Below are 18,361 nucleotides of genomic sequence, written 5' to 3'. Positions count from 1 at the left end.
AGGTCCTGGACGAGGGTGTGGGTTTCGTGGGCGTGCTTTACTAAGGATCTGCAATTCAGAAGGCCAAGGCGAAGTTCTTGGTGCCATTCCGTTTCCTCGGGTTTGTTACAGAGGCTACATCCTAAAAAGGGAGTGTCTTCCTTGAGGATGTATTTGCACTGGGGATGTTTTATTGGGTTCCGGGCCAGCAGTGTATCACGGGTGTAAGTGATACGTTTCTGTGGGTTGGACATAGTGTCTAGGCCTGAGGCCGTCTGGGCCCGGACGGGCCCAGACGGGCTTGCCTTTGGCGCGCCTTCGGCGCGCTGATGGCGCGCCCGCTGCACCCGTCCGCTGCGTGTCCGGTGTAAGCACATGTTTATCAAGGGGATCGAGGTACGGGGGCGTGGCCTTGAGTGGGCGTGGCCTCGCGTCTCGCGGTCGATGGCGGCGAGAGGGATCAGGGAAGGTGAAATGCGGTGACAGCGCTCAATCAGCTGTGCAGCGCGAGGTTTCCCAAAGGTTTCCTGAATGCCAAGAGCGGCGTGCTTTTAAAAGAACAGGTAATTGTGACACAGTTTTAAAATATTCGCAAACAAAAGCTCCCGGCTATTTTGCCTCAGGAGTGAGCAAGGTTCTGCCTCTTCTTCTCGTTCTTGCAGTGTATTGGTCTTTCAACCTATGACAAATACTGAGAGATAGCTGTTAGCTCGCAGTGAACCCCTTGAAAATTCTATGCCTCTGCATCTCCTTGTTGGCCATTCTGAGCCTAAATTTTCTATTATGTTTTTAAAAATCTTAAACATTTATAAACACCATGGTTTCAAATTGTAAACACAGGGTTATAGAATTCAAAATACTGTTTGTGTCATTCTCTTGCAGAACTTTAAACTTCTTTCTGATTATATGAAACATGCAATCTGATCGCTACACATACAACAGCCCTCAAATGGAAACAATGTAATTCCTTGCAAAATCTTCTGTCACAATACCACTTTTATTTAATATAATTGCTCATTCTGAGTCTAAGCACTGCATAGTAATAGAGATGCACAGCAACACTCAAGCACTCTCCATGTTCAGGAAGTCTGAGGCACATTTTTGTTGTATGTGATCAAATATGCCCTTAACGAAGGCACTAGGTTTGACCGGTTGGAATTTATCACACAACTCTTAATTCCGATCCTGGTGCACAGGGATTAGAATTTACCCCGGCACTCATAATCAAGCCCGGAGTGCTTAGTTTTAGACCCCCTTGGTCCTAGAGTGACCAGCCATCCGTAAATTTCACAGACCGTCCATAATTCGGACCTCACGTCCCTCGTCCGTGAGGATCTTTTTTATGGATGTCTTTTGCCCATAATTTTGGGCCTTGCTGGGAGCAGAGCTGTTCCCCTGCAAGAAGCATTCTTCCTCTGTGCTCAAGTAATGTATTAAAGAAAATGTTAATAAAAATACTTATATATAAAAAAAAAAAAAATCAGCCCCACCCCACCCATTGTCATTCTGTATGCCGGCAGATGATTGTCTTTTTTTTAATTTTAATTTTTATTTTATATGTATATATTATAAGATTGTTGTTAGAAATGGGATCCCTGGCTGGCCAGGGCTTGCGCCAAAGTCAGTCAGAGACCACCATTCCTACGTCAGGGCAAGGGAGTTACACACCAAGCTAACCCCTGCTCACCCCCTTGGTAACGTGACTCGAGCAGTAAGGCTAAACTCGGAGGCAATGTGAGTTAAGTGTTTGCGCGCACACCCCCAGCAACAACACCCAAGGCCCACCACAAAGGAAAATCCACACAAGGTTATATATGAAAATAGCCTTTGTATAACACCAAAACACATTAGATAAAAACACACACTTTACAATGTGCCAACAGGCACGGGCAGAATTTACAGGGGATATGTACAAGACAGGGCCACATGGACCACTGTCAGAAATATGCACTTTTAGAAGTAACACCTTTAGAACATAGAACATATAATAATAATCACTGTAGCACAAAATAGAACATAAAGCACACAACCAGTAACCACTGGTCACAGGTAAGTACCACCTACGCCACCCTAACCACCTTAGGAAAAGGTCACCCAGGGAACCAGGACCTTCCTAGTAACACCTGTATTAGGAGAAAACAACCACCTAAGTATCACCATACATGTAGGGGTATAGGCATGGAAACAAAACACATGATGCATAAACATACATTCAACGGTGTAAGAACAAGGCACACGATGCATCAAAACACATTCAGAGGTGCAGCACAGGAGAACAATTCGCAGAAATTACATTAGCATGAACTCCTAACTATACCCAGGCCAACTAGCCCCTCTGGGGCTAGGACGCCCTGTGTCGCAATGTTAGGGGGGCCTAAACGTAGCAGCTGCCCACTAAGTGCTGGGCAGCTGAAGAACTGATGGGGCCAACACGTTGGAGCCTTTGCAGGATCTGGCCATAAAACACTCGTGAGCCTTGTGGGCTCTAGAACAGAAACTGCCCCCTTTGGAGCCTCTCAGGGCTCCTCACCAATGTGGCCCACAACGTTGGAGTCCCCCCTCTGGGGACTCGGAAATACACAAATGCCCCCGAAGCTGCTGGAGTCCATCATGGGGGACTCGAAGTAAATTATGGGGCCAAGAGCCTCTCGGGGCTCGTAAAACAAGCAATGCCCCTGAGCCTCTGCGGCTCCAACTACAATGGCCCTTGAGCCTTTCTGGGCTCAAGCGAAATGCCCCCTGAGCCCCTCGTGGGCTCGAGAAGCAATGGGGCCTCGCTGGGGCCTCTCGCTCTCCTGTGGGCGGCGGTAGCGGGGCTCTCCCCATCCCTGGGAGCCCCGCCCGACAGCGCCTCTGTTCACCCGGTCCCCCATCTCGGGACCGGGACTCAGGGTGGGGCGGCCCCGGGGCTCTCCCCGACTCACGGGAGCCCCGGGCCGCGGGAGGACTCTGCTCCTTCTCTCCAGCCGGGCGGGCAGCCAATCACGGCACAGCAGCGGGCGGGACTTCTCTCGCAAACAGGAAGTCCCGCCTGACTTCCTTTTTGCCGCGGCGGTGATTCAGACCGGCAAATGAGGGGTGGGCACCCTCGGTGCTAAAATAAAAGGCAGAAGTGAGGTGGGCACTCGCTAAGGGGCAGATAAACGGGGTGGCACCCGAAAATAAAAATATAACGAGAATCGGGCACCATGCAGGGTAGGCTCCTGCGAATCTCGGATCACGAGCAGGTCAGAGAGCAGCTCCATGCTGCAAAATTCAAATAAGGCGCTCTTCAACGAGGTGGGGAGTCCAAGGAGTCCTGGGGCAGGGAAATGGAGCAGGCAGCTCCCAGTAAAGAAAAAGTCCTCCAGTCCCCCCCAGGCAAGACAGAGGAGCCCCACAGGGAGAGAGCTTTCCAGGCCTCCTGGATATCCAGGGGCTGGGCAGGGCCCAGGGAGGCAAGCCTTCCCCTGGGCCCAAGCAGCAGCACCCTCCTGGTAGATTCGAGTTGGGAACAAGAACATTTTGTAAGGGGACACAGCCCCTTTTTATACAGTCAAAACCTTTGTCTCAGGGTGCAGGGTGGGGGGGATAAACCAGTCGCAGCTGATTTTGGAGTACTTTGTTTTCCTCAGCCACCCTTTCCATTCACCAGGCAGGCTAGGGTCATCAGTCGCACCACAGGGGGCGGAGCCAGCATTGTGTGGGGAAAGCCCAGCCCTATTCAGGCCCCAGGTGCACCACTCCCTCACATCACACATGCTAATCTCAACACTCACCACCAGGGCAGACCCATGGAGCCTGGCACACCAGCCAGCTCCAGCCAATCACAAGCCAGCACATACCCTGCACAGACACGCACATTTCTAGAAGTGGCACTTCCATATTAGACACAAACACGCTGCACGCATCATTGCGCAGCATTCAATCACACGAGTCCGCACATACCAGACTCGCCCCACGCATCAGGACCTACCAGGGACACATACATTCCCCATGCATTCCTATTGGAGGGCAGGCCTATCTCAGCACACGCACTCAGAGTGCTCACGCACTTTCCACTGGGACACAGTGAAAGTGCGCAGAAACCAGAAATCACTATAATTATTTAATAATACCAGGCAAAAAGTTCAGGGGTGAACCTGCCAGAAGGGCCAAGTCCAACAATTGTCACATACAGAATGACAATGGGCCAGTTTGAGCTGGTATAGCATGTGGTGGCCTCCTCCTTCCAAGGTCTAGGGCAGGGCATTCTGTTAGGGTTAGAGGAGAGAAATGTACAAAACAAAATGTACAAAAATGCCCATGCTGCTATGTGTCAGTTCACGAAAAGAAGCTGGCGAAAGAAGTTAAAAAGAAGAGGTTATAGTTCTTACACAGTCTCATTATTTCAGAGCTGAAGCATTTTTAATATTATATACAACGAAGCCATAGTTGCTGCTTTTTTATTTATTTTATTCAACTAACATCCATTATGGGCCTCTTCAAAGGCTCAGCTCATAATTAATGTCTAAAGGTGGGTTGGTGAATGAGTGAAGGGATGGGTAAATGGCTGGATGGAATAGTGAAAGGATGAATGGATGAGTGAAAGGGTGAATGGATGGATAATGAGAGAAAGGATGGATGGATGCGTGAGTGGAAGGATGGATGAGGGTAAATAGATGGATATATGGATGGAAGGGTAGATGGATGGGTAAAAGGGTGGACGGATCAGTAAAAGGATGGATGGATGAGTGAAAGAGTGGATGATGGGTGAGTGAATGGGTAGATGGATGAGATAAATGATAGATGGATTGTTGAATTGATAATTGAAAGGGTGAATGAATGGATTGATATATTTTGTGAAAGGGTGGATGTAAGGATGGACCAGTGAGTGAAAGGGAGGGTAGATGGGCAAAAGGATGGATGAGTGAAAAGATGGATGAGTGAAAGGATGGATGAGTGATAGGGTCAATGGATGGATTCATGAGTGGATGAGTAAATGGATGAGTGGGTGGATGGATGAAGGGTGGATAAAAGGATGGGTGGCAAAGTGAAAGGGGAATTGAGAGAGAAAGGGAGGATGGATGGATGAGTGAAAGCATGGATGAATGATTGGACGAATGGATGGGCGAATGGGTGCATTGATTAGTGAAAAGAATGTAAAGATGGTTGTGAAAGAATGCATACATGAGTGAAAGGGGGGTGGAGAGCTGGAAGAAAGGATGCATGGATGAATGAAAAGATGAATGGATGGACGGATGAGTGACTTGGTGAATGGATGAGTAAGTGAAAGGATGGCTGAATGGGTGAATGGGTAAATGAATGGATGGATGGGTGGAAGAGTGAATGGATGAGAAAAGGATGGCTTGGGTGAAAGGGTAAATGGTTGGGTGGATGAGTGAATGGATGGATGGGTGGAGAAGTGGATGGATGAGCGAAAGGATGGATTGGGTGCAAGGGTGGATGGATGATGGATGGATGAGTGAAAGGGTGGATGGAGGGATGGATTAGTGAAATGATGGATGGAAGGATAGATGATGGATTGGTTTGCAAATGGTTGAAAAGGTTTGGATATGGATGGGCTCACAGATAGAAGGATAGAATCAATGGTGAAAGACTGAGTGATGGATGAAAGAATTAATAGATGACAGAATGTACATTTAAAATGGTGGATATCAGGGGTTTGATGGAAAGATGAATGGCTAATTCTTTGGACAAGAGAGCTCTTCTGGGGAGGGTTGTGACGAATTACTTTGCTTTCTTGGTGCCAGAAGAGCTTTAGTTCAAAGTGGGAGGTATGTAATTTTCTGGCTACTCCCTTGCCTATGTGTTACAAATCTGTATTTGCTGGGTGCTTATGTGTGGGATCTATACATCATGCATATGCCATTTTGATGACACTAAACTGCTACTTAAATGTTACACTAGTAATTGTAAATGTTTGCATGTTTTGTTTTAGGTGTAAGGTTTTAGGGAGAGCCTCATAGTGCCATTAGCTCTGCTTGAGATGTATATTGTGTTAGTAGATATAGGCAAGGCATCAGAAATAAAGTATGTAATAGTGTATTGATAGTACCTTCTTTAAGAAAGCTGCAGGGAAAAGTACCTTTGTGACTTCCGTCAGGTAGTGCAACTCTCTGTGAAGCCACCATAAGTCAGATTCTATATTCTAAGTTCCCCTTTGTGACTTCCGTCAGCTAGTGCCACTCTCTGCGAAGCCACCATAAGTCAGATTCCATATTCTAAGTTCCACTTGCTGAAACACTCATAATGTGTTCCCTATAGTGGGTTCATTACAGCAATCCTCCCTCTGGAAACTATAGCCCACCAGATCCATGGGAACTTCCTGCCGAACTACCTTCCCCCTACCCCTCTTCCATCTACTCCTCTCCACTTTCCTGCTATTGACCTCTGCCTTCACCTGTCCTGGCCCTAGTTCCCACCCTGTTTATCTCCTCGCTCTACTCCTCTCCAGTTTCCCGCTGCTGACCTCTGCCTTCACCTGTCCTGGTCCTTAGTCCCCACCCTGTCTATCTGTGAATTTTACCTTGTCATTTGAGATCTAGCTATTTTGTCTGATGCCCGATGGAGCTACCTGGTTTAGCTATAGGGGATACAGGTCGGGGATTCCCTCCTTGGACGTCACCTACCCAGTCGGTCTTCAGCCAGACTTCCTTTCGTCTCTCTTGTCGTCTCTTCCCGCATCCTTCCTCTATTTTTGTCTCTCCTTCTCTCCTCTCAATGTATTGAGACTGAACTATTTTGTCGAATGCCCGATGGAGCTACCTGGTTTAGCTATAGAGAGATGGGCCGTGGACTCCCTCCTTGGCCGTCACCTACCCAGTCGGCCGTTAGACAGACTTCATTTCGTCTCTCCCTGTTGTCTCTTCCCCCATCCCCCCCTTTCTCTCCTTCCATGCCCCCTCCCCTCTACGCTCCATTTATTTAGCCCTCCATGTTTCTTTAATTGTTTTTCCCATTGAGACAGAGCTATTTGGCCAATGCCCGATGGAGCTACCTGATAGCTATAGAGGAGATGGGTTTTGGGACTTCCCCTCGACCGTCACCTACCCAGCCGGACTTTGGTCAGACTTTCCTTTTATCTCTCTGCCTTATCTCCCTACTATCCCTTTACCCTTACCCCCTTCCCCTCTACACTTCAATCATCTCGTCTTATATGCTCTTGCATTTGTTTGTCTAGCATCTGACGTAAATTGGAATTGATGTAATCTTGTAATGTAATTTTTGTGGAACCTCATGTAAAGCGCTCTGATACCTCAGGGTCTAGCCAGCGCTATATAAAACTCTTGAATAAATAAATAAATAAATAAATATTAAAGTCTATCCAAGCAGAACTTCCTGGCTACTTCTCTCACCAAACATGCCTGCTCAGAACCATGAATTATAAACAAAATATCAGACTGGACAACCCAGTGCAGTAACCATATAAATAGATTATTATCATATGAAATTCCACACAAAAGCCCTGCGCAGTTGCTCAAAGCTGCATGCATATCGAAAAACCGTGAAGTGCATGATTGTCTCAACCTAACATAAACTTATTTTGACTTGTACTTAAGTGGTTGTCTATTTACTTACTTTTATACTATGTGTCTGTACAACTTACCTTTTGTCCCGAAGATTTTGTCCTGAATTTTGACATTCTGTCCTGAATTTTTGTACTGAATTTTGACCCTATATCCTGAATTTTAACACTTACCGTCCTGATTTTGCACCCATGCTATATGGTCACCCTGCTTAGCCCTGCGGCAAAGAACAGCCTTAGACACTTTCCCCCCTCAAACCAAGGAATGAGACGGGCTGTAAACCATGACCTCCACACCCCAAGCATTATTTAAGGGTGGTGCATATAGGGCTTTGATCAGCCCAGTGAGACTACAGGATAATTTATAATAATGTGTTCTAATACTTCTTTCCCCATGGATGGACACATACTATAAATCCACACTATATATTTAAAAGGCTTGATTAAAAGCAATGTCCTAGTGTAGTGCAGATCATAGAAATAGATGTAACTATGAAAATAAACTTGTAAGTTATTCGAATGAATGAGCTCGCCATATATTTTGATATTAGAGAAGAGCCTTAATCTATCTGTTCATTTTCTTTGTTTATTTTTAAGTGTCCTTCGTAAGCCAGTTGGTAGAATCTACTTTGCAGGCACGGAAACGGCGACCGAGTGGAGTGGGTACATGGAGGGTGCAGTCCAAGCTGGAGAGAGGGCGTCCAGAGAGGTAATAGCAAGCTTCACAGACAATTGTAGGTGCAAGAAATGGTAAAAAAGTGTGGTGTGTCTGTTCATATGAAGAATACGTTCTGTCCATATCCATACCGGTGTCTTAGCACTTGGTCTGGACCGCTTCGAAAACAATGGGATGTTAGCCAGACAGTGAGAGGGACAAAGGTGGCCAAAGAGCAGTGTGTTGAAAAGCGTTGTACACTTTATTAATAAAGTGTATGAGTGATTCATGATTTCAGGATTCATGTGGACACAAGTGAGCGCTGGCTCCTGTCTTTGGGTATGCCTTACTACTTACGGTAATGATTATATATTCTACAAAATGCTTGTGTTCAATATATTTCATTGGTTAGTATGAAAAATTTAATTGTGAATTAAGGTACTCAATTTAAGGAAATAAAGCCTGGACTTTTCCAGCTACCCACACTCTGTATCTCAGGTACAATCTCCTTTCTGGCCCTGACCCCTTCTAGTGAACAGCACTTGCATTCTCTAGCACCTGACACCAGGTAATACCCTTTTGGAGATATCATGGCACCGCCCTTCATTCCTATTCCTTACTGTGGACTTCTTGCCTGTACTATGGTTTATGGTTCCTATCTCCATTTTTTACATTTACTGTGGAAACGTCATATTATCCCATTTTGTGCTCCTAGTATCTTTTCGCTGCTTTGTCTGGCATCCGATGCCCAAGATGCTTCCAAGTATGTTGTGCATCATTGTATAAATTCCCCTTTTCCCTTTGCACTCTGGGTTTGGATGGGATGAGGACGCCCCTACAGTGTATAGACAAGGGTGCCTCTGATGTCAGGTGCCAGCGGTTGACATGTTTACCTTAATTAAGCGGACAGCCTCAAAAGGCCTTCTTCTAAGCCTTGCTGCTGGCACCTGTATTATTCTTTATGGTAAGTGTTTATTCCCAAGTGTTAATTTAGCACTTTATGTTCATTAACCTGGATTCTTCAAAAGAGTTTCTCAAAATATTGTCATTATGTGAACATATTTCTCTTGCCTCTTGCTTTACCATGTAAATCAGTTTTAGAACAGTGAAGATCACTAGCCACACTCAGTGTCGTAGCAAGGTCAGGTGGTACCCGGTGCGGAACATTTCTTGTCCCCCCCCCAGCCCACATTGAAATTATTAAAATAAGGAAAAAAGATTGCCCCACATAATTTTGCCATTTTGTCACCCCCTTCAGTCCCATTTTGGCACCCCCTTAACCCCTTCGCTGTGGGGTGTTTTCCCCCCGCTGTGCGGATAGGGGCAGGGGGGCCACGCACGGCACCGCTGTGCTTGTGACAAGAGGCACAGTGGAGCTGCTCTCATGGCGAGCTGAGCTCGTCACAGCCACACCCGTTTTTGGAACGTTCAGCACAGTGGGGAAAATATCCCTGCGTACGAACGTTCCAACAGCTTTGACGAGCTCAGCTGCACTGTGCCTCATGGCGAGCTCAGCTCGTCACAAGCATGGAAGAGGTTAAGTGATGACACCCGTGGCGGCCCGCACCCACCTCACACCCATTCCTACGCCACTGTCCATACTGCTTAATGTATTCCTGGGACATAAACTTTGGCCAGCAGAGGACCAATTTCCATACGGCCAATGAAGTCAACCAGAGGACTTCCAAAAGATAATGAGCACCACGCAAAAGTGGCCCAGTATGCGCTCTTTTTTGCATCATATATGCCACTGTGTCCAATGCACACTGCTAGAAAGGGTGGTACCAGAATAGGTTCCGACATAAATATTGTTTCCCATATATCAATTACACCAATTTTGCAACTTTAGAGTTAATAGTAACAATCGACAGCCAGCGGGGCGATATGTTGTAAATGATATTTAGGAGACAAAGTTTATGTCAGAAGATATTTCTGTATATGATGTTCTGAGATGCAACTGAGAAAGATGTGAAGGCTTAGTCATAACTTTAGTTGAGGAGTGGTGGAATGTGTATCCTATCCAATGCACAGCACCAGGGCTCATGGTCTCCTGTACATTGTGTCCAAATGTGATGTGTGCTCCCTGAGAAGGCAGTGGTGCCCTAAGCACTGTTGCGTTCAATATTAGAAGTGCCCAGTAAAGACACTTTGGCCCTGATTACGAGTGAGTTGGTTAATTCTGACCTGTGCCTAAACCCCTGTTTACACATGAGTAGGAATTAAGAGTTTGTAGGTATATAATGCATCCGATAATTTTCAGATATGTTAAATAACTCAACCTTTGTGTTTAACCTGCCAAATTTAAACGGGGAAAAAAGCACCATATGGTATTTACCATATCATGCGGCTGTTGGTGTGTTAAACACCAAAATCTTCATGTTTTCCCTACAAACTCAGAATAGGCGCTATTTATCGCACCCGATAAACAGCGTACCTCGTGGTATCGTTATTTATCAGGTATGATAAATAGTACCAATTCTTTTAATCCGGCCCTTTGAACAGTATTAAGTAGCAGAATAGAACTTTACCTTGGCCAATTTCTTCTTTTGCAACTGGTTACATATTTGTTCTTTTTGTGTATTAGGAACTGTGTGTGTTTCATAGCATGGTAGATTCATTGAATATAAATGTTTCTGATAAATAGCAAGTGAAGTTGTTTGTGAGTGTGAAAAGGCATTTGTAGCTCAGACATATACATTTCATGGTAACATTCCAGCTCATTGCCATTTGGATGACTGTTTCAGGGCCGGACTGGGAACCAAAACCCGCCCTGGCAAAGTGCTCGGCCGTCCTCCCCCTCCCCACTCGGTGGGATTGGAGGTGCCGCTGGGCGCTTTGCTTGGGCCGGTTTTCGGCCGATTTTGTTGCAGGGCCGATTTTGCAGCTATGCTGTAAAAACGGCCCTGTAACAAAATTGGTCCCCAGGGGCTCAACACCGGCCCCACCTGTGCGGCTCACCGGGGGATTGCCCGGTGCCCCCTATGGCCAGTCCGACTGTTTGTGTGATAGTACTCTCCCCAGTGTGTGGGTTGAGACTCTGAATGCGGGTGATGCTTTTCCATCAGAAGTGCAGAATGGGATGCTGCGCCATGGAAACCAATGAAGGAACCTCACTCCATAACTGGAAGGCCCAGGGTGCAATACCAATGTGGGTATCTCTGAGGGCTTTGAGCGTGACGTGTATGGAACTGTTGATTGGCCCCTGTTTTTGGTCAGAGGACCTAAACAGCCGCGGCTCGTGAAGGTACAAGTGGTGGGCCGGGTGGGGAGAAGATTTTGACAGACGTCCACGAGGGAGAATTAAATATTTCGTTAATTTTCCCTCTTGGTTGTATGTCGAAATCCCCCCCCCCCCCCACCTCCCCGGCCCCACCACTCGTACCTGCACAAGCTACAGCTGGACCTAAAGAGCAGTACAGTCCCACAGGAATACCTGACCAGGAACCATGGATACCGAGTCAAAAGCAAAAAGACTCTGAGATTAATGCGGCATTGCTGGAAGTCAATGAGTGACAGAAAATTAAAAGATGAATGCTGTTCTCATCTAATTTGAGGACACACACACTTTTCATGGAGCCAAACTGTGCACTAGGACAACATGTTAGCAACAACCTTAGTATAGGAGGCCAGCTATCCCACACAAACAAATCGTACGTAAATTAGGGTGGAGGAAACTATTGACCACATCCTAGAAGGGTCCGCCCATTCAGGTAGGGATTGCACCAATGATGTGCAGGACATAGCAGATTATCATCAGTGTACCCATTGTTTTTTGTAAACAAAATGTGCAGTGCTATACAGCACGAATGCCACCCGAAGGTTTTGGAGCACTTTACATGAGCACCAATTACATTACACAAGGACACATTCATTTTTGGTAGGCGCCAGGGGAGATTAAGTGATATGCCCCGAATCACAGGATGGTGAGCCAACGCAGAGACTTGAACGGGATTCCCAAGCTCCAAAGTGGGCAGCAATGGCCATTTCGCCACATCCTCTCCTGTGAGTGTATTCTTCGGCACTCCTTTGAAGCGTAGACTTCAATTCAATGTGGATTGAGGAGGATAGCCATACACAAATAATAGTTCACTTAGATATGATTAAAAAAAACACACAAATAAATTGATGTTTGTGCTGCTGCTCCCTAAAATGTATACGGGCCGTGTATGTGAGAATTTAACTCATAGTGCTTGTGCTGCACATGTGGTTTGTGTGTCTGGGAAGTAAGAAGTATTTTTACAAAGAATTGGCGTAGGGCAGTGCTGCAAGTCATTTTGCTGCGCTCCGCTGAGCCAAATCCAGAGGGCAGGAATGCAAAGTATTTACAAGATAAGGTGTATTCCTATACTTTCGACCAGTGCACAATTAGCAGCCGTGCGCCAAAGCAGGCGCCCTTGCACCTTAGTTCAAGGGTGTCTGTGTTGTTGGCATGATTGTTTTAGTGCAGGAAGAGACACCATTTTGCACAAAAAACAATAATTGGAGGCATTGTCCTCTTTCTATGTGTGCAGCAGAATGAAAAGGAAAGAGGAAAAAAAGAGGATAAATGTAAAAATGTCTCCTCTCCACGTCTGCTCTAGGGAGGTGCAAATGTTGCCGCTTTCCCAGGTTTAACAGATATTGCACCTCTGGGGCTGCGCCAAAGTAAATGGGTGTTGCATCGAAACACCCATAGCAACACCAATGGAACGTCTCTATGACACAGAGTAAGGCAAGGCAGCGACTTGCTCTGGTTTGCCTCACTCCACATGTACAAGGGCATAAAAAGCCATGCAGGGTGCCTTTACGTGACCTTGTAGATATGGCTAAGCCCTGTGCGCCACCGGGACATCACAATAAGTGATGTTCTGGCAGCGCACAAGGCTTGTAAATATGCCCCTACGTTTGCACCTGAGAGGCCTATTTATTCCCTTTTTTGTGCTTGATTGAAGCTTGCACATCACCCTTTTTGAACTCTGCCAGTCACCACAGGTCCTAGTCCTGTACCTCACCTGCAACCACCGGTTCAAATTAAGCACGGAGTCACAATAGGTGGATCTGCCTTTTTTGTGCAGCATCAATAACTCATTGAGCAGCCCAGACCAACCTAACCAGCTATTATTATTCTCAATATGCCAGCCTGACATGTGAGCACACTACCCCTGGGGATGCCATGCTTGCCTGACAAGCCAGGACATTTCTCTTAGAAATGCCTATGAAAGTTATTGTTTTCGGTCATTTTAGTTAAATGGATGAGAAGTAGGTAGCAGGGTACTAAAACAGAAGAGTAGATGCCAAACAGAGATCTCAAGGTCAGCCAGAAAGACCCAGATCCACAACGTCGTTGCCTCGCCTCTAGTTATTCGCACTGCTCCAGACAGCCCAGGTTCTCCAACTTAACTTCAGAGAGACTTCGACAGCAGATGTCGCATTTACTTTGGTATGTGTTTTTGGCAAAGCTATTGTGTCTGTTTGCCTATCAGCTCTGATGTTAAAACCTAATTTGAAATGTATGCACGCTGGACCCGAACAAAACACTAGGTGGTGCTATATGCAAGCAAATGGTATAAAGCCAACAGGAACTACAGCGATAAACTGGAACTGAATGAAGTGCCTAGGATACTTTTATATCAAGTGTAGATGTTGGCCCACTTTCACGTTCTACACTGTAGAGGGAAATTAAAGTAAAATGTTTTAGTGTCCACAACTTACTATAGTTTTCATCATGGCACAGCAAAGTCTAGACATTGCTGTAATTGTTATTCGTGTCATGTTGTAGTCTTTTTATCTGATGTATTTAGTATCATAAACGGTGCTATTGCTATAGGAACAGAACCACAACATTTAAAACTTCATTGTCTTATTTAGTTTAAGAAATGTAAGAGAATTCCATGCATAGTTCAGACTAATTGCCCACAACAAATGTCATCTTGTTCTCAAGCAGCAGTTCTGCATGTTTGGTTTATGCCATGCGGTTTTACATGCTTATGCATTATAAACAAACCCACTCAAACAGATCCAACGCACAAGGCTGTAAATCCGTGCAGTGAGCTAACATTCTCATTAAACAGGCCCAGCGAGCATGGGCCGTAATAATTCCCCCTGTTATGTTATTGTAACTTGGAACCTGGGAGGCAGAAATTTGTGATTTCCCAAGTTAATAATGTACTATGGTAATGTGACTTTTTGGTTTCATGAGGAGCAGTGAAAGTATTATGAAATATAGTATTCTTATAAGTGAATTAATTGTATTTGCGGAACACACAATTGTTTTCAGCTCAGCAGAAATGCATCCCAGAATGTTTTCCCATAAGTTGAAACACCACTCTGTTACACAATGTGATTGGTGTTATTAAAAGTGAACACACAATAATCATTGGGCACCTGTTTGCTTTCAGATACTGTGCAGTATGGGCAGAATCACAGAAAACGAGATCTGGGTGCCTGAGCCTCCGTCAATGGTGAGAGTTCATTTTGTTATTAGTGACTTTGCGTAGGCTACACACATGGGGGGTGCACAGGGCGGCTTCCACTGTCCTCCTAGAAGGACTAGATAGGGAGCTTCATTTGTTGTGTTTTGCTGCTAGATCGTGTGACTTACTAGTCACTGCTTGATGTTGCTGTGCCGGCGCGGAACGCCCATTGGGCTCATAGGGCTTCAGCCCCCCCGTTGTGTGTGTCAGCCCGGGCAGATTGCTGGAGGACACCTGCTGTTGCTGTCTACGGCTGGCCTATTGACATGCGTGCTTCAGAGCCAGTAATCCCAGTGCTATAAAACAGCCAAAGTATTGCAGGCACAGGGCCCCACCTTCAAAATGAGTGCTGGGTTAGCCAGCTCCAACCAATCCTGGAGATGCTCTCATGCGGAAAACAGCATGAGAGCAGCTTCAGGATTGGTTGGATTGGCATGCCTTAGTTAACCAAAGAAAAACCTTCCTTCCCTTTCTTGCTCATCGTCCTAGAGAGGAGAGACACCGGCTAGAAACAGCTCAGTGAGTTTTTCTTCACCGCACCACAACCAGTTTTTAAAGTTAATAGCCACCACTGAACGTTGTGTTTAAAACTAGTAGCAAATGGATATACATATATATTCATTGAAAAAACAAAACAACAAACAAAAGCTAAAGAAACGTTATAGTTAGGTGTGATAAAAGGATCTGTTTTATTTTTTTTATTTTTTTAAACAGAGAAATTCACTGAAAAAAAAGTTACAGTGACATTATAGTTAGGTGAATTCGTCATTGACAACATTAGCATTTTGAACTAAAAGAAAACAGGTTTTCACCAGTTTGTGCATTCACCTCAAAGCGAAATATGGCTCTGCCCCTGAGTTTATCTAAAATGTGTTAACTCCCTACCATCCAGCGCTTGCTTTGCCCTTGGTTGAAGAAAGGTTACGCAAGGCACTGAAAACCCTCAAGTCAGATTTTCTTTGCCGTGCAGAGCCACTCACGTGGCTCTGTGTGGCATACTAAATCTGGAGTAACGCATGGCAGCACAAGTCGCTGTCTTGCAATGTTCTGTCCTGGAAAGGTGTTCCATGGGTGGAGTGTGGGTGTTCCCACACATCTACCCATGGTTATTGGTGCATTCCCAGATTTACTAACACTAGTAAACCTGGGAATGTGTCAAAATGCTACCCTTTCCAGGTGAGGCGTAATGAATAGAAATATCTTGATTTCTCCTTGTTACTTCCTTTTTCTATGTGTACCATATTCCGCGCGCATATAAAAAGAGGAAAATGCCTCAGAGGATTGTTTTTGTGAGGACGTTGTCTCTTCCAGCACAAAAACAATCTACAATCCCGCCTGTAATGCAGACACCCTTGCATCAGGGTGCAAGGGTGCCTGCGCTGGTGTCCAAGCATGGATTGAGCAGGAATGCATCATATCTTAGTAGATATGGAACATTCCTACTCCCTCCTGTCATGCAACACAGCTCAGCAAGGTGTCTTACTGTGTTGCGTTGCGTGCATTTTTAGCAAGCCTGGTGACAAAAATCACCTTGGCAGAAGGTTTTGATCCAAGGGATTGTGGGATCATCCGACTCATGTAGTTTGACGGCCGGGTCACTCACTGCCTCTACTACTGAGTTATCCATACAGTGTCCATTTCCAGTCCTTTGGACGACCGGCACCAAGGTGATTTTTGGCACCTTTGCATACGTTCCAAGAGCTTTGAGGAGCCCTTCGACGTCTTGATCCAGCTTGATTCTTCTTGCTTGGATTTGGTGCTCTATTTTTCTGTCCTGATGAAGACCCCATGCTGAGGATTCAACAACCTTGTTTTTGGGAAGGGGTCGAAACTTTGACTTCTGTTCTTCCATTAACAAGCATAAATGACTTATGGATTGCTATGTTTTGGTTGTAATGATTGGCCTGTCTTAGGCCGGACAGGTTTCTAATATGTATATATAATGTATATTACCTTTCCTTTTTTCTTTCAACCTTCACAAACGCACTTATTATTTTCTCCCTCCGTCTAACCTGAGCACCTTTCTTTTAAATTGACAGACAAATTTGACGTCTTTGACAACTGATTTTGATTTTTTTTGAAAAAATTGCATTTATTGCACACGCATGATTATGTCCTTGTGAATGCTCTTATTTAAATATTTTTTTTGTGTTTACTTCGTAATTTTCTATTTGCTATATGTGACCAACTTCTTATTGTACTGCCATTATTACCCAGGTCTGGTAGCATTAGGGTTACCCCATTGATACTTAACACTACGACACTCGTCAGCATAGGTCAATTCCTAAAGATATTTGAAATTGTAATCCTATTTCATAATAAAATAGCTTTATTTAGTAGTGTAAACACGTTTCAAACACAGTGAAGTTGTTTGTGCACTCATAAATTATTTCAGCCACATTTCTGGGTGAGTAAATCAACGAGCATGGGCTGGGTATGGTCATAGACTTGTTATTACAACCCTTGAATGCCCTCTAATGTAGAGAATACCACAAACTTACATGTTTGTAGGTTTTCACAAATTCATTTCTGACCCATTCACCTGGAAATGGTCGAAGGTGCATTCCAGTAAACGGGGAGAAGTAAATATCTTTCCAACGTGGGTAAGGAAATAGAACTCCACTTAAAATTGGTGGGCAGGCATGGGAGAGATTTCTCCATCAGGACAAAACGTTATCAAGTACCTGTGCATTTTCGCTTACGGGTTTCTGAAGCGAAAATACACGTGTGCACGTTTTTACCTGAAAAAAATTGAATTCACAAAAGTCTTCCAGGAGTATGCCTGAAAACCTGTGACTATGGAAGCTTTCTCGTCTGAATGGAGTAAATCTGCACTCATGTGCGATCCTACAACTCTTGGTGAAGATTATTAACATCTGATTGCCAGAACCTAACACTTACATTACTATTTGAACACTCAGTGTGAATGATCCTGTTGTTTTTCTCCATAGGATGTACCATCACTGCCAATCACAACAACCTTTTGGGAGAGGAACTTGCCGTCTGTACAGGGGCTACTGAGACTGGCTGAAATTTCTACTATCCTCGGTTCAGCTGCTGCTATTGGGCTTTTCGCCTACAAAAGGGGACTGCTAGTTCGACACTGAATATCAGTACCTTAGTGAAAGTTCCGGGCCCCTTCCTTTGCTCTTTTCAGTCGTCTTTCTAAAAATGTCCAATGCACTGGTGCTGAGAAGTCAAAACCCTTTGTTGTATGTTTTTTGATACGCTTGAGTGGGTAATGTCTGAGCTCCACTAAGAGTTGTGCATTTTATGTGAATATGTACAATACTGAGATGTACGTGCCACGGTACATGTCAACACTTACCAAATATACAATAGTATACAAATCTGTAAAATATTCTTACATGCTATGAATGTGTTTGTACATATGTTTATGTATAAGTACATAAATACGGATTTTACTACAGATGCTTTGACAGGTGTACTCGAACTATTCTGCTACACACTGACAACAAACAAGCACACTGTCCTGAAAAAGAAGAAATCTCAAAATTGTGCAGCACCGTGTAGTAGCCTGAAGTGGACTTAAACCGTCTGTGGTATTGTATATATATGTTTGTTTTCTCATTCTCTGGGGTCAGGAGAAGGCATGTACAAATCACACAGACTTATGAGTCCATGGTACACCAGATTTCTGCTTTCAGTGTGCACCTTGACTCTGTTTGAACGTAGAGATTAATTTATGGTCTCAAAAAAGTTAGTTTCAGGGCAGTTTCTATTGTGCGCGTCAATCACAAGCCCTAC

General features: G+C 45.0%; 1 protein-coding gene across 1 annotated transcript in view; it reads left to right on the top strand.

Annotated features, from left to right (window-relative positions):
* The window catches only part of LOC144773342 (amine oxidase [flavin-containing]-like), a 313,689-nt gene extending 295,588 nt beyond the window's left edge, over nt 1–18,101 (top strand). The window contains exons 13-15 of the mRNA XM_078658307.1: nt 8,084–8,195; nt 14,519–14,581; nt 17,545–18,101. Of these exons, the coding sequence (XP_078514433.1) occupies nt 8,084–8,195; nt 14,519–14,581; nt 17,545–17,700 (331 nt within the window). The 3' untranslated portion in view covers nt 17,701–18,101. The remainder of the gene's footprint in view (nt 1–8,083; nt 8,196–14,518; nt 14,582–17,544) is intronic.
* The last annotated feature ends 260 nt before the right edge of the window (nt 18,102–18,361 follow it).

The sequence above is a fragment of the Lissotriton helveticus genome, chromosome 8 (assembly GCF_964261635.1).
Source record: "Lissotriton helveticus chromosome 8, aLisHel1.1, whole genome shotgun sequence".
In the NCBI taxonomy this organism is placed as follows: Eukaryota; Metazoa; Chordata; class Amphibia; order Caudata; family Salamandridae; genus Lissotriton; species Lissotriton helveticus.
The sequence above is the reverse complement of the archived record's forward strand: the minus strand, read 5'-3'. Positions and strand labels throughout refer to the sequence as shown.